The 25,476-nt window shown below is 40.2% G+C and overlaps 1 protein-coding gene across 6 annotated transcripts in view; it reads right to left on the reverse strand.

Annotated features, from left to right (window-relative positions):
• MLPH (melanophilin) overlaps positions 1-25,476 on the reverse strand; it is a 120,825-nt gene that overhangs the window by 10,272 nt on the left and 85,077 nt on the right. For 4 of the 6 annotated variants that reach the window (XM_073633635.1, XM_073633636.1, XM_073633639.1 and 1 more), the window contains 6 exons: positions 23,275-23,358; positions 23,023-23,193; positions 5,132-5,287; positions 4,961-5,053; positions 3,757-3,849; positions 788-839 (listed from right to left, as the gene is read on the reverse strand). In XM_073633635.1, coding sequence (XP_073489736.1) covers positions 788-839; positions 3,757-3,849; positions 4,961-5,053; positions 5,132-5,287; positions 23,023-23,193; positions 23,275-23,358 — 649 coding nt within the window. The remainder of the gene's footprint in view (positions 1-787; positions 840-3,756; positions 3,850-4,960; positions 5,054-5,131; positions 5,288-23,022; positions 23,194-23,274; positions 23,359-25,476) is intronic. The other 2 variants (XM_073633638.1, XM_073633640.1) reach the window with 1 other exon arrangement.

The following is a 25,476-nucleotide window of genomic DNA, read 5'->3' on the forward strand; positions in this document are numbered from 1 at the left end:
AATGCAGGGATCAGGAGTGCGTTGCACTCAGAATGCAGGGATAAGGAGTGCGTTATGCTCAGAATGCAAGGATCAGGGGTGCGTTGCACTCAGAATGCAGGGATCAGGGGTGCGTTGCACTCAGAATGCAGGGATTTGGCGGGGTGTGATGTGAAGGGTGGTAGAGGACACTGCTTTGGGGGTGGTCCTGCCCATAGCAGTGTCCACTGCCCCTTTCACATCACCCCCCCCCCCACTTACACACACAGTAGTGTCCTTGCCCCCCCTTCCCTCCTATTGCAGAGTTCCATTGCATCCTACCTGTGCACAGGAGACCAAGAAGCAGGGACAGGGGGGCGGAGGAGCTGGCTGAGTGACTTTTCATATCAACAAGCTGATGATTGGTTGCTTAGGACCTAGCAACCAAACACCTGTGGGTTAACTAGAAAAGTTAACTTGGCTAGCTCCTCCTCCTGCCCTGCATCCTGTGCTGTGCTGCCTCTCGCTCTCTGCTCTTTACTGATGACAGCAGTGGAGGAGGCAGGAGGAAAAGAGGAGTACCAAAGGCTTGGCGGTAGGAGGCGGGGGTTGGTGGCGCAGACCTGTTCCCTGTCTATCTGTCACCTACCCACGGATTGCCGACCCCTGCTCTAGGCATACCTTCATTTCATTCTTCCTGCTTGTCCTTATCAGACACACAGGGTAGAAGTAGTTACATTTGACAGTGCGCAAAATATTTAGACACAGCTTATAAAAAAAAAAAAAAAAAAAATCATGCACAGGCAGAGGCACTTTTTAAAACACTCACCTTCCATATCTATACCAAACTTCTTTTGGAGTGCTTGCTGCATTGACATGATCTAAAAATGCACAATGAGATAGCAAATATGTTTAAAACATGGAAGCTTTTGCTACCTTTTTAAAAAGGAATTGTTTGCACATCTATCCCAATGCATATGTAATGTTCACGCCCCGAGTGGCCACATAGAATATCTCCCTTGCCAGTTCAGAGGTTGCCAGCCACAAGCATGGTTCCATGCTCCAGGCTCAGTCTAGGGCAGCCTTTTTCAACCAGGGTGCCTTGAGGTTTCTTCAGGGGTATCTTGGCAAAATGCCTAAAAATTGGTCAAAAATCGTTTACAAACCAGCAGTGGGTGAAGCCTGGCTTTTAGTTACACAAAGACACGTTATTTTCATTATGCACCATTACGACTTTCTAGACACTGGCATCCCAACAAACAATATACATCATCAGTTAATAAGGAGGATGTCTGTTGCCTGCACAGCATCCTTGTTTGACCCTCCCCAGCCCCTCTCCCTCAGCACTGGGGTGACATTAGCTGACTGATGGAAAGAAATTGAGGGAGAAGAGAAACCCTGGAATACGAGTCAGTACCAGTGTGCAAGTGCATTTGCTTTGGAAGAATAAATCACCTCTAACGTTTGGTGTCTTACGTGTGGATGTTGCTGCATTGTGTAAAACTTATAGAACAGTTTTCTACATTTTAGAATGGGGTGCCTCAAGACTGTCCATAATTGTAAAGGGTGCCTCGACTGAAAAAAGGTTGAGAAACACTGGTCTAGGGGATCTCTTTTTAGAACTTATTATGGAATAACTTGAAACAGGAGAGTGGTTCAGAGGTTTCAAGATACTCCAAAATTAATAAGACAGAGTTCTAGCACAGATTCTTGTAGTAGTAGGCACACATTAAAGTCCCAACCAGATAATCAGTTATGCCCCGTACACATGATCGGAAATTCCCCCAGAAAAAGTCCAATGTGAGCTTTTGGTCGGAAATTCCGACCGTGTGTATGCTCCATCGGACTTTTGCTGGCCGAATTCCCGCCAGCAAAAGACTGAGAGCATGTTCTCTATTTTTCGGTCAGAAAAAGTTCTGATTGGAAATTCCGATCGTCTGTAGCAATTTTAAAGCGCAAAATTCCTACGCATGCTCGGAAACAATTCGACGCATGCTCGGAAGCATTGAACTTTATTTTCTTGGCTCGTCGTAGTGTTGTACGTCACCACGTTCTTGACGTTCGAAAGTTCAGAGAACTTTTGTGTGACCGTGTGTACTCAAGCCAAGCTTGAGCGGAATTCCGTCGGAAAAACCATCCAAGTTTTTTTTTGACGGAAAATCCGCTCGTGTGTACGGGGCATTAGTCTAATCTAAAATATTTGAGTAAATAAAAGAGTGATAAAATGTGCTGTGAATGCATTTGCATAGTGGTGCCCTGTGCACCTGGTAGATAAGGGTCACTTTCATCTCTTCAATTTTACACACAGCAAGGGCCCCTTTCACACGGGCAGACCGTATGTCCGTTTTTCATCCATCCGTTTTTGGATGAAAAACGGACATACATGTATCCCTATGGGATATGGGATGTCAGCGGATTAACATCCGCTGACATACGATGACATCAGTCTCCGCTATGCTCCGAAACTGATGACGGAGGAAAACCCTATTTTTCCATCCGTCATCGGATCAGATGAAAACAGACAGATGGTCCGTTTTCATCCGATCCTCCCATAGAGGAAAGCAGAGATCTCACCGATCCGTTTCTGCACAGTGTGCAGAGATGGACTAGTCATCTGCTGGCTCAGCGGGGATCAACGGAGTGATCCCCGCTGAGCAAGCGGATGTCCAAAAACAGATCCTCCCGGGATCCGCACGTGTGAAAGGGCCTAACATAGAACCCAAGACAGACTTGGTTGTTTTTACACTTTGCACTTTTTTGTAGTAATCATTTTAAGGATATTAGTGAACATGTAGAGACCACCAACTTCTAAAATTAATCTTTCATGACAATGCACTAAGCATATAAAGCAGAAAACACACTAAGACTGATTACTAATAAGGAATAAATGGTGATAGAGTGGTCTTGCGCAATTCCTCTATTACTTCAATGTGCAATTAATCATGCACCTTGATAACAACAAATCAATAATTAACAAATGGTGAATATTAAAATAAATCGATAATGAACCACACCAAAATGTTCAATGAACTAAAAAATGTCACAGTGATCAATTCAAATACAAGTGTATAATCCTTCTTTGTGAAGATTCCAATGATTGCTGTGCTTTCACCCATAACCTCAGTGTTCACAGAACTCTCACCTCATAGCTGTATATAGAAAGCCTTAGGAACAGGTTAATGGGCTGGTACTCCTTCCTTAGTGTATTCCTCACCTTATCTCCTTTGTATTGGTTCCAAGATCCAGGCTCTTGAAGTAACGTTAATGACTCCAAACCACATAAGGGAATGTAATAGATAGAATGCCTTCCATAGTGTGAAATCATTTAAAACACAGCCATTTATTAAAAGACAATTGGATGCTCACATCAAAATAAGGTTAAAATCGCATAAGAGCTTAAATCAACTGCATTTTCTGCCTCTCACGTCACTTCCTGTCCACTCCAGCCAAACCCTAAGCGTTATGTCACGTGACTTCATCAGGGGACGTTCTACGTCAAAGCACCGACGTACAGCTACAGCGGTTTGCGGTAAGTATTTGTTAATTATTAATTTATTGTTATCAAGGTTCATGATTGATTTCACATTGAAGTAATAGAGGAATTGTGCAAGACCACTCTATTAACATTTATTCATTATACGTGTACTGTGAACACATTAGGTATTGCAGCATTTCCACAATCATATTTTTTGCTTTATTCACTTATTATACTTATTTTGGAGCTTATCACATTTTATTTTCACTACCTGGTAGCGCGGGGGACAACAAATACGTTTACTGATAAGGAATGTTGCTAACCTTTACTTCACTTGGTGTTGATGTGAGGTTGGGTTGTTCTGGGGGTGAAGACACAAATGGTTCCGTACTTCTGGATAAGGCGGGGACAACAGCCTACAATACAGCATGGAAAACAGCATCATATTCAGAGTAAAAACTCTACAATCAAATATACTGTATGTACATACCAGGTATCTTTGTATATCTGTCTGTCATAGGTTTTACTTTATTCAAAATGATCAGAGTAGAGAGGGGTGGTATCTATCTATCTATCTATCTATCTATCTATCTATCTATCTATCTATCCATCTATCTATCTATCTATCCATCTATCAGTTTAAAGTCAATCATCCTGTAAAACAACCCATTCAGTATAAAATTGAAATATCAGGAATATGAAATGCTGGAGTAACACACACTTTAATCAATTAAACTTTGTATAAAACACATTTAAATGCAGTATTCCCCTAAAAAGTAGGCAGCTATTAATGAGAGCATATCCTTGGCAACTGTGTTATATATATATTATAGATATGCGGAAAATGAATATATACAATACTTTAAACAGTTTATAAACATTTTACATATAATTATATACACAACATTTTTGTACAGCAATCTTCAATAGATTCACATTATCATTATTTTTACTCATACTCATATTTTTACTCACCCACTGTAGCATCGGCATTGACATGTAGTTAAAAGGGAGTTCTGTTTCCACATTAGCAATGCCAGGATTCTGTACAGAATATTATACTATACGTACATTATGATTTGCAAATCAAGTAGAAGTCCATAAAATTTACAAGCATACCCTGGGATGGCTGAATGATATTACATGGATGCCATCAATACAACAGAACAAACATTCCATTATTGTCTAGTGAGCTATTAGTTTAGTGCAGGCAAATGTATGACTCATGGTAAGTGTGAGTCTGGAAACTGGGTCAGGGTTTATTGCAGGTCAGACTGGATGACTCATACAGGCAGGCTTCTGGTACCTCCCCCTGGGTCTGGAAGTTTGGAGAAACTTCTAGAAGTTAGTGGGCAGAGGCCAGGAAGGCTGATCTGCAAACTTGAGGGAACTTGACCAACCCCAGGCAGAATGTCCTGGCAGGGAAGTTGAGTCAGCCCTTAAATATGAAAGAGTCATGCTAGTAGGGCAGTCAGGGGGGGGGGAATGGAGTGCTGAGGAGGCTTTAATACCTCTTTAAAATCTTACCCGAGGACTAGACTTCCTTTTGGCTTTGTCTGAAGGTGAGACTGTAAGTCCTGCTGCACTCAAAGCTGCTATCCTAGATTCAATATCTGACACCTAAAATGATAAAACACTTATATTTAGAGACTAATCTCCAAGCCTCTTCAAACAAACAAGATCAGTTTTGACTTTCACCTCGCTCTCAGTTTGCTGCACTTGTGCCATGGCAGATGCCACGCTGACCTCCAATTCTGAAAGCTCAGAATCTGTGGTTCCACTCTGTAGTGCTCTCTCCTCCAGCTCTTGCAGGCTCTTCTCCAGGCCATATGCCTTATCTGCTGCTATGTACACCTGAAATGGAATGCAGAACATAGGAACAATGAGAGCTAAACAATTCCACTTGTCAGCTGAATACCGAACAGTCACTTAAAAAACAATGCATGATAAATACATGTTGAAGTATACAGTATGAAAACAATATACATTTCTCCTCTTTGTTTTGTGCCAACCTTGGCACCGTGTTTCTGTAGCCCTCTTTGTACCCCCCCCTTTTTTTTTATTGTAATCCAGACTCTCCTGGGCATATTTTGGGGAATATGGTCCCTCATATGGGACAGTTGCAATGATTGATAGTTGCAAGTGCCCTAACTATCGCACAATATGAATAAGAGGCATTATTGCCATCAATACTATTTCATTGTGATTATGTTGTAGTAATGTTATGCATCCGAGTCCATGTTCTTTCACATACAGTATGTATGTTTCATAAGGTGGTTAGAGGGATGGTAACCTTAGGTTTATGTCATTCAAACACTTTATTAATAGTCTATAATAAGTTAATAAATAGGGGAGGTTATTCCCGCGCTATCTATTACGGAAAAGGCTGTGGGTAGTCTATAATAAGTTGTTGTCCTTCATTGGATACAAGTTTATGTACGTTAGAGGGCCCTACGGCAGACCTAACCTATGCGTCATGGTCCTCACCAGTTCCTACCAAGCCTTGCATTTGTATGTTTCCTCTGTTACATGTTTGGAGCAGACAAGGATTGTTCGCTGCTCCAGTAAACGATCTTCTTTACCTGTTTTCCTAAAACAATAAAAACTATTGAAACAGAAAACAATATACAGTATATATATATATATATATATATATATATATATATATATATATATATTTATATTTAAACATGTGGTTGGGAGGTGGCAAAAACGCAGTTAAGTTGCGTTTTTGCTGCCTGCCAACTGCCCCACTTAAGTTGCAACAGGCAGCAGATGGGGTGTTTACATGCTGCAGTTGTGATGCTTTGTGCCCACAGCCATACCTCCCAACTTTTTAAGATGGGAACGAGGGACACCTATCAGCAAAAGTATGCAGGCATAGGACACACCCCTTGCCACGCCCCCTTAAAGGAGAATTGTACAAAAAACAAGATTGGTTAAACCCACAAGTGCTTTTTTTACCACTACTATTCCTTTATATTGGCTTTTGGAACTTACAAATGCAGCAATTTGGAAATCAGATGAAAGGTTTAGCACTGGAAAACACTTTTTGATAGATAAAAAGTGCATTTTATATACAACTATATAGATCAGACCAAAATGAGGGACTAATGAGGAGGAATGAGGGACATTGCTCCAAATCAGGGACAGTCCCTCGAAATCAGGGACAGTTGGGAGCTATGCCCACAGCAAGTTTACCTGGCATGTAGCGACTAGCACCCAGCCATCACACCAAATGCGGCACACTCAAACAAATGGGGAATCGCAGAAAACGCCCCATTAAATGCATGCAATGCACACGATTTGAAGGCAAAAATAAGTTTAAAACAGACCATGAGGAGGTGTCACATCACTTCCTCGCCACCTGTCAGTGGCCTCTGAAGCACGATCTGAACGTGGATCAGGGTTCAGATGAAAGGGAGGATTTAGACACACTTCTAAAGCCTAGTACGCATGGGTCGAATGTTGGCCAGAGTGTTCTGGCAGGGGAGATCGCTGTACTAACATCGGCTTGTTAATATAGCAGCTCAGGCATGAGCTGTCAGTTTTTTTTTTCGTTCAACCTGCTGGATTGAACGGAGAAAAAAAACTAGTAGTGTGTACAAGGTTTTATTCTACAGTGCCTTGCAAAAGTATTCACCCCCTTGGCATTTTTTGCGTTTTGTTGCCTCACAACCTGGAATTAACATGGATTGCTTAAGGATTTGCATCATTTAATTCATGCCCATAACTTCAAAGATGTTTTTTTTTTTTTATTGTGAAGCAAACAACAAATAGGACAAAATAACAGAAAAAGTCAACTATTCACCCCCCTAAAGTCAATACTTTGTAGAGCCACCTTTTGCGGCTATCACAGCTCCAAGTCGCTTTGGATAAGTCTCTATGAGCTTGCCACATCTTGCCACTGGGATTTTTGCCCAAAACTGCTCCAGCTCCTTCAAGTTGGATGGTTTGCGCTTGTGAACAGAAATCTTTAAGTCTGACCACAGATTTTCTATTGGATTGAGGTCTGGGCTTTGACTAGGCCATTCCAACACATTTACATGTTTCCCCTTAAACCACTCAAGTGTTGCTTTAGCAGTGTGTTTGGGGTCATTGTCCTGTTGGAAGGTGAACCTCCATCCTAGCCTAAAATCACTCACAGAGTGGTACAGGTTTTGCTCAAGAATATCCCCGTATTTAGCACCATCCATTTTTCCCTCAGTCTGACCAGTTTCCCAGTCCCGACTGCTGAAAAACATCCCCACAGCATGATGCTGCCACCACCATGTTTCACTGTGGGGATAGTGTTCTTTGGGTGATGTGATGTGTTGGGTTTGCGCCAGACACCTTCCTCCATTCATTTTGGGAGTCTCCCACATGCCTTTTTGCAAACTCAAAACGTGACATTTTGTTTTTTTGCTGAAAGTAATGGCTTTCTTCTGGCCACTCTGCCATAAAGCCCAACTCTATGGAGCGTATGGCTTATTGTCACACTATGTACAGATACTACAGTTTTTGCTGTGGAACTCTGCATCTCCTCCAGGGTTACCTTATTGTCTCTGTGCTGCCTCTCTGATTAATGCCCTCCTTGCCCGGTCCGTGAGTTTTGGTCATAATGTGTCATAATGTGCTACATTTTTCTATTTTAGTTTTATGTATGGGATCAGACCTGATCCCATACATAAAACCTGATGTATCTGTAATCCTTTTGTTTTTGTTTTACAATTCTATTTTCTGGCTTTTCTGCTGTATTATATTGAAAATGATTAATAAAGAATACAAAAAAAAAAATCTTCAGATTCTTGTATAATCCAATTGCTCAAATAGGACCTTATGTAAAAATGGCTTCAAGTCCACACCACGTAATAAAGATAAAAATGTGCTTTACTTCTGTTAACTGTTACATATTATGTTGTTCCATGTACTGGAGGATTGCACAGCAAATGCTGGGCATCATAATAGTATGCTGGATGATATCTGATGTACTCATACACATATAAGGGTTTATTTATTAAAGATCCAAAATGCAATTACATTGTGTAAATTGAAGAAACCTATATCATCCTATTAAATCATTGTTTACTACAGTCATATCAATACATAATGTTTCTTAATTTTACATAAATAAATAAATAAATAATTATGATGTCATAATTAAAGTGGTATTAAACCCAAAAGTAAACATTTATTGTATTGCCGCTTACCAATTCTTACATGTGATGGCAGCATTCCTTTTTTTTTTTTTTTAATCTTTTTATTTTTACCTGGTGATCCTGCCAGCAAGTCTGTTGTTTTTTTGTTGTTTTTCAAAAGAACTAACCTTCTAGCAAATGTTGCAGTTACAGAGATTAGACAAACCATTTACCACTGACAGTGGTTCTTATAATGACCAGCTTTTATTTATTCATGCAAAACCTTTATACCAAAAGGAAAAAACTGTTTGCTGTAACTTCTTATAAAGTGTGAGCTGAAGCTTGGCTTTAGTTTGATAGTGCATTTAAATCCGCTAGTGCATCTAACACACCCCACCCCTCCCCTCAGATTAACAATGCTGCTGTATAAAAGGTGCCTCCTACGTTTCTTCATTCAGAGTGAGGGCACTCTAATACAGGAGTTATGTTACTGGCCAGGTGAAAACAGAGGTGAAAAAAATCTAAGAAAAGAAAACTAATGCAGCCACCACATCTAATGATTGCTAAGCTGTAATTTAAATTACTACTTTTCGTTGATATGGGTTAGGTCTCTGGATTCTTCTTTTCCCATATTTCAGTTTACATTACATATATTACTTTGGACCCTGTGACATCATCACTGGGCCTCTGTACTTCTCTGTGCTTTTCAGGCAGATCATAGTGGGAGTTGCTAGCAGGTTGCTGTACATACTGTAGCTTAAAGTGGTTGTAAACCCACATGAAAAAAAAAGACCTGCAAGACAAAGGCATAATGAGCTAGTATGAATAGCATACTAGCTCATTATGTAATACTCACCTGAGATGGAAGCCCCCCCGCTGCAGTGCCCGTACACAGCACCGGCTGGCGACATTTCTCCCCGGAGTTACTTCCGGGTATCGTGGCTCCGGTGCTGTGATTGGCTGGAGCCGTGATGACGTCACTCCCGCGCATGCTTGCAGGAGCCGCAGGTAACGGCACACTCACTGAAGCAAATGGCACGTACGTGCCATTGCTTCAGTGCGCATGTGCCGATGACGGCACATGCAGATACAGGGGATATCTCCTAAACCGTGCAGGTTTAGGAGATATCCGGGGTAGTTACAGATAAGACTTATTATAGGCATACCTGTAGCAAAAAGTGGATTGTAAGGGTTTACAACCACTTTAATGACAACATCACAACACCTTGTCTCACAAATCCTCTTAAGAGTCTTCAGCCCTTATGCAAGGTATGGGCTGGCTCTTAAGAATAGCTGAGCAAATTTCAAAATGCCTTGATGGGTAGATGCAAGTTTGCAGGAGTAGGTGATCCTAGGATGGCTGCATTTGCATGCCTATATGTTATGCTAAGCCTTCATGATTGAACTGAAATCCAATGAACAAAAGAAGCAGGCCATGGACAGTATACAGTAGCTGGTGTGGGAATGGCTAAATTATGCTAGATGCACTCCAGCCATGAGTCGGGCATCAGCTTCTGATGCACATTGTGAGAAACTCATAGCATGCAATGAAGTCATACTATGCATTTTCAGTACAGGAGAGGAGCCTGTACAACTATGTCGGACTGGAATTATGCTTGTTAAGGTACATCAGCAGGATGCTACTGGTTAGTAGTGAGTTTGTGAGAACTAAGGGTGGGAGCTAATATATAGCCAGACTTACTCCATTTTGAGATCATCTTACTCTCCTCACTGGGATTGTACAATACTATTTGTACCTTCTATATTAATTGCCAAATCTGGAAAGTCTGCAATGGATAATGTCATGGTAAACTATCATGCTACAACTGCCAAATTGTATGGAGGGCTCTATTAGATGCCATTTAGGGTTGGAATCTTACAATATATGCAATCTTTGGAAATGGATAGATGCGAAGGATATTTATGCATATAAGACTTACTGCATGTGCTGCACTGTGGACTCTGGTTTTGTATATATTTTCCATTATAATTTGTTAATTATCTGATGAAAACATTTACTGTACAGCTAAAACTGTATTATTATGGCTGAGACTTTTTTATAATATTTAATTTGGGGTAATATTTTATTGCCCATGGTTTATATTGCAACATTTTTCTAACAAATATGCTGTTTTTAATCTTTTCTAGTGTTGCGAAAATCACTATTATGTGGACATTAGCTTGTACATGTTATTTTTAGGTGATTATTCACTGTTGGGCTATATGTTGTTTGGAAGTTTGGAATTCTTTAATTTACTCCAGTGTATAGGTTCAGAGGATTCCTTTAGTCTCTCTTCTTGGAAGTGTATTTTTATGTCCAAATTACTTTTTCTTCGCTCTGGTGTCCTCACTCCTGGGATTATCTCCTGACAATTTTTACATTTCATATACTGTACTGTATTATCATAAAAAATATATTGAATTCCCTAGTATGGTGTAATGCTCATCTAATCCATAAACCCATTAAATTACAGAAGTCACCTTGTATGAATAACAACCAATATCTTCAGAATAGATAGCAAACCTAAATTTACAATGTCTTACATTTTGCTCTAAGTTCACAAATTTAGCCTGTGCCTTCTTGGTGTACCTTGGTTGGATGCAAGATAAGGTAAGCAATTGACCTTGACCACCCAGGACCTCTTGAACATCTCTTTCAGTGCCATTTATTATCCTCAGCGTTTTGGCTGTGATGTCACAGAGAGCCTAAGCCGAAGTTCTCTGCAGATGGGAGAAGTTACTGTCCAATCAGAATTAATGGTGGGCGAGGTTATTCTAGTGTGTAATATATTCCCTGTAGTAGCAGATGCTGTGATACCCTTGCCTGCCTTGTACCGTTTTCCTTCTTGCCCACATAAACTGAAATCTACAAACCCACCAGCTAGAAAAGTAAGGTAAATAGAAGATTTTACAATGATAAACTATACACGCATGCCTTAAACTTTAGGTGGAATATAAATGAGGGGTCACAGGAAAGTACAAAAACTGGAGTATAAAATGAAAGCATATCAAACAAATCTATAGTGTACTGTGACTCAGTAACATCAAGATGAAAAATAAGTTAAACACAAAGATATGTGTTCCATATTTCCTTATTTTTTTATTTTTAGTACCAGCTAACTAGATCCATTAGCCTGAAACAAATGCTGCTTTCTCCAATACTTCAGTTTCCAACTGATATGTCATGATAAATGGACAAAGGGGGCTGCAAATGGGTGGGAGCACAGAGAGCTGGTACAACACTAATTGCCAGTGTTGGCACAGCTCCTTGAGAGCTCTCAGCTTTAGCCTTGGAAGCCAGCTCAAGAGGTACTTTGATCTTCATGAAGCATCTTTAACTGTACTGTACGTACTAGCAGGACAGAAAACTCCAATTAGCAGTTTGCTATTGCAGGATACAGGAACGGTTGAATGCCTGGTTCTACTTTCCTCCCATTTAAAGTGATTATCAACCCCTAAGCCCACCAAAACAAACTTGCTTGTGTCAGAGTCTTGACACTTGGTTAACCCCTTTCTTAACTGAACCCACATGCACTTAAAGAACTGTATTTCTTTATATGGAATAAACCTTCTCTCTCATAGAAAGCATGACTGCATAGCTAATAAAAAAACTCTATTAAGAATGTACACACACACATTAGCACCATGGGGCAAATTTTCATTCAAATATTTGAGCAATGCAATAGCATTTCTTTAAGAGCAGCTGCAAATTTAAGATAAAATGTACTATATAAAATTGCTCTAGCTTATAGGGTTACTATGTTTTGAGGTTTACAAGTATTGAAGTGCTTTACTAATGTTGTATCCTTTGTATTTTTATTGCACTATGTATTTGACATGTTTTTACAGAACTATCTTCATCCGCAGTGCTTTCTAAAGAACAATTAATTATTCACATCTCTCTGTTTGCCATGAACAAGCTTGCAATCTAAAGTTTTTACATTAGTAATTTACTTGCACAGCTTTGCGGGGAAAATAATTAGCTTACCAGTATGTTCTTGGATTGTGTGAGAAAATGGGATTTCTTGAAGGAAACACATGCACACTTAGGAAAAACATTTAACCTCTATATAGTGTTCCTAGCATACTTAAGTCCAGGCAAGAGTGTTAAACAAATAGTCAATATACTGCAATGTTTAAAGTTAAAGTGACCCTGTGGATACAACATGAAATAATCGAGCTAGTCTAATAAAATGTTTGAACAAGAAATAATTGAGCTGTAAAAGAAGATCACTAATACATACCTGTCCAGTGGCTGCAACTCCAATCTTCACTCCCTTCCAGAGTTACATCTGCCTCTAAATCCAAACACTCTTGCCTGGGCTAAAGTACTACTAGGAACACTACATAGAGGCTGTAAGTTCTTCCTACGTGTGCATGCGTTTCCTTCAAATGCTCCCGTTTTCTCACACAATCCAAGAACATACTGGTAAGCTAATTAGTTTCCAATAAAATTTCCCCCCAAAGCTGTGCAAATGTATGACTAATGTAACAACTTTAGATTGCAAGCTTGTTCATGGCAAAGAGAGATGTGAATGATTCATTGTTCTTTAGAAAGTACTGCAGATGACGTTAATGCAGCATAAACATGTCAAATACATAAAATGCAATAAAAATACAAAAGGTACAACATTAGTAATGCACTTCAACACTTGTAAACCTCAAAACATAGTAAACATATAAGCTAGAGCAGCTCTTTTCAACCAGGGTGCACAGGTACCCTTGGGTCCCTTGAGGTTTCTGCAGGGTTGCCCAAACATTGTATACAAGCAGGTGTCTGGATGAAGCCTTTCTTTTAGTTATACAAAGCCACAGGTTTTCATTGTGCACCATTAAAACCTTCTTGCTGCCAGCATCCTAACAACCAATAACATCATCAGTTGACAAGAAGGATGTCAGTCATCTGCATAGCATCCTTGTTTGACTCTCCCCTGCCCCTTTCCATCAGTGTTGGGGTCCCATTAGCTGACTGAGGCAATAGAGAAACATTTGAACACTAGTCAGTACCTTTTTGCAAAAGTGTATGCTTTAGAAGAATAAATCACCTAATAACGTTGGATTTCCTACATGTGCTGATGTTGCTTACTTATGTAAAACTATTAGAATAGTTTTTTACATTTTAGAATGGGGTGCTTCAAGTCTAATTTTGGAGGGTGCCTCCAGATTGTCCATAATTTTTAAAGGGTGCCTTGACTGAAAAAATGTTGAGAAACACTGAGCTAGAGCAATTTTTATATAGTACATTTTATCTTAAATTTGCAGCTGCTTTTGAAGAAATGCTATTGCATGGCTCAAATATTTGAATGAAGATTTGCCCCATGGTGCTAATGTGTATATATATTCTTAATAGAGTTTTTTTTGGCTATGCAATCATACTTTCTATGACAGAGAAGGTTTACTCCATAAAAAACAGTGGTGTAGTGGGTAGCACTCTCGCCTAGCAGTAAGAAGGGTCACTGGTTCTAATCCTGACCACGACAGTACCTGCCTGGAGTTTGCATGTTCCCCCTGTGTCTGCGTGGGTTTCCTCCCACACTCCAAAGAGGGACCTTAGATTGTAAGCTCCTTGAGGGTATAGGGACTGATGTGAATGTATAATGTATATGTAAAGCGCTGCGTAAATTGACGGCGCTATATAAGTACCTGAAATAAATAAAGAAATAGACATAGCAGCAAGCAGATGGAACCATAGCAGGTAGAGTGGGACACAGCATCAGACACACCAGGAAGTGTCAAATTCCAGCATTTCTCTGGAACAGAATGAAGTCATCATCCATTGGGCAGTTAAGTAATAGCAATCTTTGTTTACAGGCTCCTTACCTCCTTACCTCTTTACCTTATGTAGTGACAGGGTCACTTCATGGAGGAAGTATTAGTATATCTATAAATGGCCAAACCATAGGATCATATGAAGACCCCCACCTCACTATCTATGTGACACCATAAAGACAATGGTTTCTGTTAATCCCACAGCATTCAACAATGCACACATCAACAATTTAAAACATGAGAACTAAGGGCAGCTGGAATAGCTGGCCCAGGAATACAGCTGGAGAAACTCAGGCTTTTTTGCCCACTTAACAATCTGCTATGCAACTATGAGAAAAATGTTGGGTAGTTTATTTTTTTTACCTTGGTATGCTTAACTAAAGTTAGTTAGTTATTTCAACTCAAGAGCATGGGCAGTTCTTGGGTTTGGCCATAGATAATAATGAAAGGCACTGAAGTGCAGATGATTCTCTGGAACCAGACCTGTTCTAAGTCTGACATGAACTTGAAGCCAAGAGCAGTTTCTGTGATAAACAGATAACCAACCACTTTTAGGGTATAATTTAAAAGTGGAGGAGTAGGTCAAAGGCATCCCACTTTTCAAACACATGTGCAGAGTAAAATGTCAGGGATGTTTGATGTCTTGGAGTGACCGATTCAATGTTTCCAAACTGCAGTGAAACCCTTTTCAAGATGGAAACAACAAAAGAACCACCGACAACAACGTGATATTTAAAACAATTAACTAAAATGAACTAAAAAAAAAATAAAGAGAATCAAAAATTTGCATCATAATATTGTAAATTTTATTGCTATGGTATTTTAAAGCTGAACTGTATTGACTTAGAAAATAGCATGTAATCATGTAATGCTGTTGGGCATTTATTTTGTCTTAAAACTGTATGCTTCTTCTTTTGGTTTATTTGCTTATATTTGTGTTCAGGAACTTGTGCCAGGCAAGCTGTCTGGCTTTGGTGTGGTGATACTGGTACTTTAGGAGGGGAAGGGATGCAAGAAAACATTACTTGCCCACTCATTAACTCTTACTACATGCTCTGTTAATAAGGAAATGGGGATGTGCAGGGGAAACACTGTTTGCTGAAAGTGCTGCACATTGGCTACAACATTCTGCTGCCTTGCATGTGCTGATAATAGGGGAAGTAATTTCACATACAGCATACAAAACCTTGGAATTTACAGGTTATAAATACAGTGCCTTGCAAAAGTATTCACCCCCTTGGCTTTTTACCTATTTTGTTACATTACAGCCTTTAATTCAGTGTTTTTTTAATCTGAAATATATGTGATGGATCAGAACACAATAGTCTAAGTTGGTGAAGTAAAATTAGAAAAATATATACATAAGACTATTTTTCAGAAATAAAAAACCTGTGGTGCAACCAATTACCTTCAGAAGTCACATACTTAGTGAAATGATGTCCACCTGTATGCAATCTAAGTGTCACATGATCTCTCATTACATATACACACCTTTTTGAAAGGCCCCCGAGGCTGCAACACCTAAGCAAAAGGCACCACTAACCAAACACTGCCATGAAGACCAAGGAACTCTCCAAACAAAGGGACAATGTTGTTGAGAAGTATAAGTCAGGGTTAGGTTATAAAAAAATATCCAAATCTTTGATGATCCTTAGGAGCACCATCAAATCTATCATAACCAAATGGAAAGAACATGGTACAACAGCAAACCTGCCAAGATACGGCCGCACACCAAAACTCACGGACGCAAGGAGGGCATTAATCAGAGAGGTAGCACAGAGACCTAAGGTAAACCTGGAAGAGCTTTAGAGTTCCACAGCAGAGACTGAAGTATCTGTACGTAGGATGACAATAAGCCGTACGCTCCATAGAGTTGGGCTTTATGGCAGAGTGGCCAGAAGAAAGCCATTACTTTCAGCAAAAAACAAAATGGCACGTTTTGAGTTTGCGAAAAGGCATGTGGGAGACTCCCAAAATGTATGGAGGAAGGTGCTCTGATCTGATGAGACTAAACTTGAAGTTTTTGGCCATCAAACAAAACGCTATGTCTGGCGCAAACCCAAAGCATCACATCACCCAAAGAACACCACAGTGAAACATGGTGGTGGCAGCACCATGCTGTGGGGATGTTTTTCAGCAGTCGGGACTGGGAAACTGGTCAGAGTTAAGGGAAAGATGGATGGTGCTAAATACAGGGATATTCTTGAGCAAAACCTGTACCACTCTGTGTGTGATTTGAGGCTAGGATGGAGGTTCACCTTCCAGCAGGACAATGACCCCAAACACACTGCTAAAGCAACACTTGAGTGGTTTATGGGGAAACATGTAAATGTGTTGGAATGGCCTAGTCAAAGCCCAGACCTCAATCTAATAGAAAATCTGTGGCCAGATTAAAGATTGCTGTTCACAAGCACAAACCATCCAACTTGAAGGAGCTGGAGCAGTTTTGGGCAAAAATTCTAATGGTAAGATGTGGCAAGCTTTCTTGTGAAAAAAAAAAGATGTGGCAAGCTCATAGAGACATCCAAAGTGACTTGGAGCGGTGATAGCCGCAAAAGGTGGCTCTACAAAGTATTGACTTTGGGGGGGTGAATAGTTATACACATTGACTTTTTCTGTTATTTTGTCCTATTTGTTGTTTGCCTCACAGTAAAAAAAAAAAACATCTTCATAGTTGTGGGCATGTTCTATAAATTAATTGATGCAAATCTTCAAACAATCCATGTTAATTCCAGGTTGTGAGGCAACAAAACACGAAAAATGCCAAGGGGGGTGAATACTTTTGCAAGTCACTGTACATTTTACTGTACAATTTAATTATGGTCTTTTCAAATTTTTTTGTTGTTTTATATAGTAGTTTTCCTGCCTAACAGGGAGACTGAATTGGTACAGACAGGAAGTCCTGTGTGTTTAACAAGTGTTTCTGTATTTGCATTGACTCATCTGTATCCAGGCCGTTTTGGAAATTGCTGGGTGGACAGGAGTGACTCATGCAGATCAGTAGCATGAATATGGATGCCATTCCAGCCAATTGCAGGCATAGGGGCCTCTATGCATGCTGGGAAGGGGTATTTATATTCAGTGAAGAGACACAGGAAGGGGTCTTTTCCTGGAGAGAAGTTGTTGAGGAGGGGGCACCTTGCCCTCCTCAGCACCTGCTGCCATGCAGCTTTAGGCTGGAGGCCTGGAAGCTTGAGAGCTGACCCATGTGTTCTGAAGAGCAGACTGAGGGGAGTCATGCCTGAAAGGATCGGGATGTGAGTTCAGACCAAGGATCCAGGGGCTTGTCCTTGTGTAGGCTACCCCTCTGTGCTAGGAAAGTCAGCTATCGGGTAAAGCAGAAAGGGGATACTGGCCAGTGTCCTGAAGAGCAATAGTCTATCATTCTATAGAGAACTTGCTCAGGAGTGCATGTTCCTTCAAGCAGGAATTTCACAGTCAAGTTGAAGAAGTTTTCCTCCCTGTAATTAGTTAAATCTGGAGTATCCCACTACATTCCCTTCCCTATCCAAGTTCTCAATAAAACATAAAAAAACAACCAAAACCCCTAGACTGATTATTCAAGAATCAAGCCTAAGTGTGTGCCTGGCTGTGGAAAATACTGTGTGCCTAGCTTAGGAGTTAAAGCAACAGAGTATTCTAGCAGTTCCTCCGGGGGTAGTGCTACATTTGTTTAACTTACATAAATTCTTTATCTATAAATAATCATTTAACTTGGGGTTCCCACATGTTTCTGTGTGTGCAGTGTATGCTGGGCTGCCTGCACTGGTTGGCTGATCCTGCAAATTAAGATCTGGAAGGCATCATCTCTAGTTAGAAAGGGGAGAGGAATGTGTCCTTATTTCAACTATATGTGTTTAACCTGAGGTCTTGCTATTACGTCTGTAGTCACAGCTTAGCAGTAAAAAAAACACAAAGCTAAAACTATGATGTGGTAAACCTGCAAAAGGGTACAGTGCCTTGAAAAAGTGTTCATACCTCTTAAAAATTTTCCAAATTGTGTCATGTTACAAAGAAAAAATATGAACGTATTTTATTGGGATTTTATGTGATAGAATAACACAAAGTGGCGCATAATTGTGAAGTGGAAGGAAAATGATAAATCGTATTAAATATCTGAAAAGTGTGGCGTGCATTTATATTCAGCACCCCCCTTAAATCAATACTTTGTAGAACCACCTTTCGCTGCAATTACATCTGCAAGTCTTTTTGGGTATGTCTCTACAGCTTTGCACATCTAGAGAGTGAAATTTTTGCCCATTCTTCTTTGCAAAATAGCTCAAGGTCTGTCAGATTGGACGGAGAGCGTCTGTGAACAGCAATTATCAAGTCTTGCTACAGATTCTCAATTGGATTTAGGTCTGGACTTTGACTGGGCCATTCTAACACCTGAATATGCCTAGATCTCAACCATTCCATTGTAGCTCTGACTGTGTGTTTAGGGTCGCTGTCCTGCTGGAAGGTGAACCTCTGCCCCAGTCTCAAGTTTTTTTGCAGACTCTAACAGGTTTTTTCCTAAGATTACCCTGTATTTGGCTCCATCCATCTTCCCATCAACTCTCACAAGGTTCCCTGTCCCTGATGATAAGCATCCCCCACAACAAGATGCTGCCACCATGTTTCACGGTGGGGATGGTGTGTTCAGGGTGATGTGCAGTATTAGCTTTCTGCCACACATAGCGTTTTGCTTTTAGGCCAAAAAGTTCAATTTTGGTCTCATCTGAAAAGAGCACCTTCTTCCACATGTTTGCTCTGTTCCCCACATGGCTTCTCGCAAACTGCAAATGGGACTTCTTATGACTTTCTTTCAACAATAGCTTTCTTCTTGCCACTCTTCCATAAAGGCCAGATTTGTAGAGTGCACGACTAATAGTTGACCTGTGGACAGATTCTGAGCTGTGGATCCCTACAGCTCCTCCAGAGTTACCACGGGCCTCTTGGCTGCTTCTCTGATTAATGCCCGACTTGCCCGGCCTGTCAGTTTAGGTGGACGGCCATGTCTTGGTAGGTTTGCAGTTGTGCCATACTTTTTCTATTTTTGGATGATCGATTGAACAATGCTTCCTGAGATGTTCAAAACTTGGGATATTTTTTTTATAACCTAACCCTGCTTTAAACTTCTCTACAACTTTATCCCTGACCTGTCTGGTGTGTTCCTTGGCCTTCCTGATGCTGTTTATTCACCAAGGTTCTCTAACAAACCTCTGAGGGCTTCACAGAACAGCTGTATTTATACTGAGATTAAATGAAACACAGGTGGACTCTATTTATTAATTAGGTGACTTCTGAAGGCAATTGGTTCCACTAAATTCTAGTTATGGGGTATCAGAGTAAAGGGGGATGAAAACAAATGCACACCACACTTTTCAGATATTTGTAAAAAATTTTGAAGACCATTTATCATTTTCCTTCCTTTTCACATTTATGTGCCAATTTATGTTGGTCTATCACACAAAATCCCAATACAATACATTTATGTTTTTGGTAGTAACATGACAAAATGTGTAAAATGTCAAGGGGTGTGAATACTTTTTCAAGGCACTATATATATAAAATATAATGTAACTATGTTGATTTTGGAAGTGTCATTTTAATATGCCATTGGTTTTCCATACTTATACCAGTTAGCATTGGAAATTCTATAGACAGATACACTACTTATGAAAATTAAAGTAACTATGTATTAGGAACAAATTGTCACTGTATGGATGAAAGAATTTATGACCAATAATAAGCACATTACAAAAAAAACAAGAATTAAGGCATTTACAACATTAAGTTTTGTTGTGAATCCAAAGAGGGACATTTGTACTTTGATCTAGGGTTGGCCTGTACAACTTGACCTTACAATCTTCTACTCTTTTTATAGACTAGTAACGGTGGGATATTTAATAGTACTGGTAATGATAAGATTACTAACTGAAAGAAAGATATGCAAATGCTACTATATACATTTTTGACTAAACTTAGAAGCTGCCTGTACATCCTGTTCATTGTGTGAAATTGCACTGATTGTTTAAACATCTTGTATTATGAAAATGACCGTATTTTTCGGACCATAAGACGCAATTTTTCCCCCAAAAAATATGGGGGAAAATGTCTCTGCGTCTTATGGTGCGAATATACGACAGGCACTGCCCCACCCGCCGCTGCCGGCACCGCCCCCTGCCAATGGCACCGCCGCTATCGTCACCGCCCCCACCATGCTAGTACCAGAAGACAGACATCCCAGGCGCCTGCGAGTGCCGGGCGATCTCCTGGCTGGGCCTGACACCTGCTGAGATAGAAGACAGAGCAGCTTGAGCAATAGCACAGGTCAGGCTGCATTAATGGGAATGTTCAGGCTGCAATAATGGCAATGGTCAAGCTGCATTAATGGCAATGGTCAGGCTGCATTTCTATGGCAATGGTCAGGCTGCATTTCTATGGCACAGGTCAGACTGCATTTATGGCAATGGTCAGACTGCATTTATGGCAATGGTCAGGCTGCATTTATGCCAATGGTCAGGCTGCATTTATGCCAATGGTCAGGCTGCATTTATGCCAATGGTCAGGCTGCATTTCATGGGCACTGGAAAATATTTTAGTACACCATTTGGTTCAGAATATTCTTTTTCTTGTTTTCCTTCTCTAAAACCTAGGTGTGTCTTATGGTGAGGTGCGTCTTTATATGGTATGTATTTTTTTTGTAATTCCTTTATTTTTCCAAAGAAAGTTACATTCAACAGCCAAAGTATGCAATAATAAGCAATAACACAGTCAAATAGCAAAGTAAGGGTTACTTAATCAGAGTTATAGAACAACAAGCCCACAACAAGCCCATCACTGCACATTATGGGTGGTCATGAAAAACTATTATGGTTGTGAAGATAGTGGTTAGTGTGTAAAGCTGGGGAGCCCGGCAAGCAACTATAGGGAGGACCCAAAACATATAAATGAATGCAAAAACAGTATAATAAAATAAAGTAAAGTGAAGTAACATGGATTAGAACCTTTTTAGCATAACAGGACATACTGCATCCCTATGGCCAGTCTAGCTCAGAAATGGGACAATATAAAAAGCGAGATGTAGGCAAGGATATAAAGCTGCCAGAGGGGGAAAGGGTTCGGGGTTTAGGCGAACCCAAAGCGTGAAAGAGACGGGATAAGGAGAGGAGAGAAATGATGAATGCAGGGAGGGCCTCTCGCCCAGGGAGTGGGGTCAAATCTAGGAGGTCAGTTAGATTGTGCCACCTCCCAAAGATAAGGCGTCAGTGTACACAAAATGGTTGCAAGGTCTCCAGGTCTCAGAAAAGGTCTCCTACCGGTTATGCAAAGTAGCGGTGAGGTCATCCATGTCTCTCAATTCGTTCTCTTTAGAGAACCAAAGAGATTTTGACGGGGGTCTCTCCGATCTCCAACATAGGGGGGTGTATGCCTTGGCCGCATTCAGTAGCTGGATTGTAAGGGAGGCCTTATATATCTTGATCGGTATCTCTGAGAGATGGAGCAGACAAGCCGCAGGGTTTCCTTCCAGATCGACATTTGTCAGGTGTTTGATTGTGCAGATCACCTCACGCCAAAAGGGCCCAAGTTTAGGACAATTCCAAAAAATAAGCAGCATCATTCCCTTAGCGTTGCCACACCGCCAGCATACACTAGCAACTTAAAGGAAGAAACAGTGCAAAGTGGTAGGCACTCTGTACCATCTGGTCCAAATCTTGTAACATGTCTCTTGAATCCTGGTAGCTATAGAGGACTTTTGGGCAAAATTAAGGATCTTCTCCTTTTGAGAGTCAGTGAACTGGGTGGCTTAGCCCGACTCCCATTTGGATAGGAAATGTGGAACAAACCCGTCCGCCGGTCGAGTCAAAGAGGCATAGATTATAGAAAGACTATGGCCTAACTATGGTCAGAAACTCTTTACCTAGATCGGAGTTGTGGTGTGTCAGACTAACACACTGCAACAACGATCGCCATGATACGAGCCCCCTGGGGGTGCGCAGCAGCTTGATATCCTGAGAACGTCATATGACATCCGGTCAGGATATCGAAACCACTTGGCCGACATAATTTTGCTATATGGCAGGCGGCAAGTGATTAAATAGAATCTGCAGGACATACAGTATATAAGAGGATTTTGTTTGCCTTCCCTTACTTTTAGTCTCTGACCCTTTGTCATGAATATATTTTTATTGACAATATAGAGTCATGTGCCAGCAGAACATAAAAATTAAAACAAGTGGCACAAGTGACATACAGGTTCTGGTCCTTATAATCAGGTTTCTTGGTTTCATGGTGCCATGCTTCCAATATACATTATTCAAAGTTTAGAACCACAATAATGACCTTAGATGTGTGATCTCCCCACACTTGTTGGGACCATAACAATGGTGGCCTTTTTATAAGGGGTTAATAGAGGGTGGGTTGGACTGGTTATCTTGAAACCCTGTAGAAGGGTAAGGGAGGATAGAGGGTTCTGATCCAAAGAGGGAAAGAGCTAGATAGGTTTAGCGATAGAATAGAATAAGAGGTGGGGTGTTCAGATAGAGAGGTTCCCCAGGTTTTGAAAGTTTATTCAGATGTTTAATTACTTGAAATAGGTCTGTTACTTCAGATAGGTATGGAGATATGCAGAGTCTATTAAAGTGATCCAGGTTTAAATTAATTTATTTTTGTATCTCATATAGGTTTGCAGTATTTTTTTTTTTTTCTTGGACCTACCTTTTGATTTGCAATCTCAGTGGATGATTTTAGTGCTGGTTTAAATTTAGGGGCTTTTTCCTCATCTGAGGATCCTCCTTTGTCGCAGATTTTACTGGCAAGTTCTCCAATCTTTCGTTTTAGAGTTTCCTCCTCCAGGTCAGCATCTGTGTGCACTCCATGACTTGTAGACTAAAAGAATAAACAGTGTCAGATTGTATACAAAACATTGTCTTCTCTTGTGAGAAGCCTAAGACAATGGGGCAAAGTTACCTCATCTGAATGTACAGACATTCTCTCCTCTAGGCGGTTTAGCATACGTTCAATGGCAGACATGCGTTTGTTGAGATCAGACATCTGTGAAAGAAGAGAATGGAGCATATAGGAAAGAGCCCACCACCAAAGGAATCTGTTACCACCACCAATAATCTCTTTCAAGAACAACTTGAGTTTAACAAAGTTAAGAAAGTAGAAATCAGGAGAGCAGATGAGAGGTAAAGGAAATGCATACATTCATTCATATCAACATCCCCAATCTTATTCTTGGCAAAAACTTGAGTAATTAGAGTAACAGGCTCTTCAATAAGTGGCTCTTTAATAAGTGACCACCTTTTCAGGGCCGAGATTTATAGTGATAAAGTCACAAGCAACAGGACCCAAAGGTAGCCTAGAACTTTAAATCAACAGACTAAGCAAAGCAGGGTCGTGCAATTTAACATTAAACTCACCTACCCCAAATTCAACAATCCTCAAATGTTTTAGTTTGGAGATGTCTTTTTATAGCAAAGTTTCTAGCATAATATTAGATTTATTGGACAGCAGATACTCTCATGGCCACCAGAAGGCATATTTTCAACTTGCTGTTCACTAAATCAGTGCAGTCACTTACTGTATATAAGGTTTTCAATATAAAATTAAATCTCTATTGAACAGCCACAGTAGTAGCACATGAGTTGTCAACATTTGAGAATTCCAGGGATACTTAATTCTGCATTGGACATTCTTAGCCTATAGCATTTTTTTTCTCTCAGAAGAACGCAGACCACTTTATTATATCAAAATTCCTAACATCGTTTTTAGATGCTGTTTTTCATTTAGAACACTGGTTTCAGAAGTCATCTGGAAATTTAAAAAGTTGATAAGAATGAAACATACTAAAAAGTGGACTTAGACTGTAAAATGTATTCACATTTGCATATTGAAGATCCCTCCTTATAACAAAAAATTACTAAAAGTGATAAAAATGTTATGTTAGTAATATTAAAACAAGTTTTGGAATTGGGCCAAATGGTCTGCTAGAAGCTCATACCGTTTAAGACTTACAGTGCCTTAAAAAAGTATTCATACCCCTTGAAATTTTCCACATTTTGTCATGTTACAACTAAAAACGTAAATGTATTTTATTGGGATTTTATGTGATAGACCAACACAAAGTGGCACATAATTATGAAGTGGAAGCAAAAAGATAAATGGTTTTCAATTTTTTTTTATAAATAAATATCTGAAATGTGTGGTGTGCATTTGTATTCAGCCCCCTTTACTCTGATACCCCTAACTAAAATCTATTGGAACCAAATGCCTTCAAAACTCACCTAATTAGTAAATAGAGCCCACCTGAGTGTAATTTAATCTCAGTATAAATACAGCTGTTCTGTGAAGCCCTCTGAGGTTTGTTAGAGAACCTTAGTGAACAAACAGCATCATGAAGGCCAAGGAACACACCAGACAGGTCAGGGATAAAGCTGTGGAGAATTTTAAAGCAGGGTCAGGTTATAAAAAAATATGCCAAGCTTATGGCACAACTGCAAATCTACAAGACATGGCAAGCCACCTAAACTGACAGGCTGGGCAAGGAGAGGAGTAACCAGAGAAGCAGCAAAGAGGTCCATGATAACTCTGGAGGAGCTATCACAGATCCACAGCTCAGGTGGGAGAATCTGTCCACAGGACAACTATTAGTCGTGCATTCCACAAATCTGGCCTTTATGGAAGAGTGGTAAGATGAAAGCCATTGTTGAAAGAAAGCCATAAGAAGTTCCATTTACAGTTTGTGAAAAGCCACGTGGGGGACACAGCAAACATGTGGAAGAAGGTGCTCTGGTCAGATGAGACCAAAATTGAACTTTTTGGCCTAAAAGCAAAACACTATGTGTGGCAAAAAACTAACACTGCACATCACTCTGAACACACAATCCCCACCATGAAACATGGTGGTGGCAGCATCATGTTGTGGGGATGCTTTTCTTCAGCAGGGACAGAGAAGCTGGTCAGAGTTGATGGGAAGATGGATGGAGCCAAATACAGGGCAATCTTAGAAGAAAACCTATTAGAGTCTGCAAAAGACTTGAGACTGGGGCAGAGATTCACCTTCCAGCAGGACAAGGACCCTAAACATACAGCCAGAGCTACAATGGAATGGTTTAGAGAAAATTACATTCATGTTTTAGAATGGCCCAGTCAAAGTCCAGACCTAAA

The sequence above is a fragment of the Aquarana catesbeiana genome, linkage group LG06, assembly GCF_042186555.1.
Source record: "Aquarana catesbeiana isolate 2022-GZ linkage group LG06, ASM4218655v1, whole genome shotgun sequence".
NCBI classification, from domain to species: domain Eukaryota; kingdom Metazoa; phylum Chordata; class Amphibia; order Anura; family Ranidae; genus Aquarana; species Aquarana catesbeiana.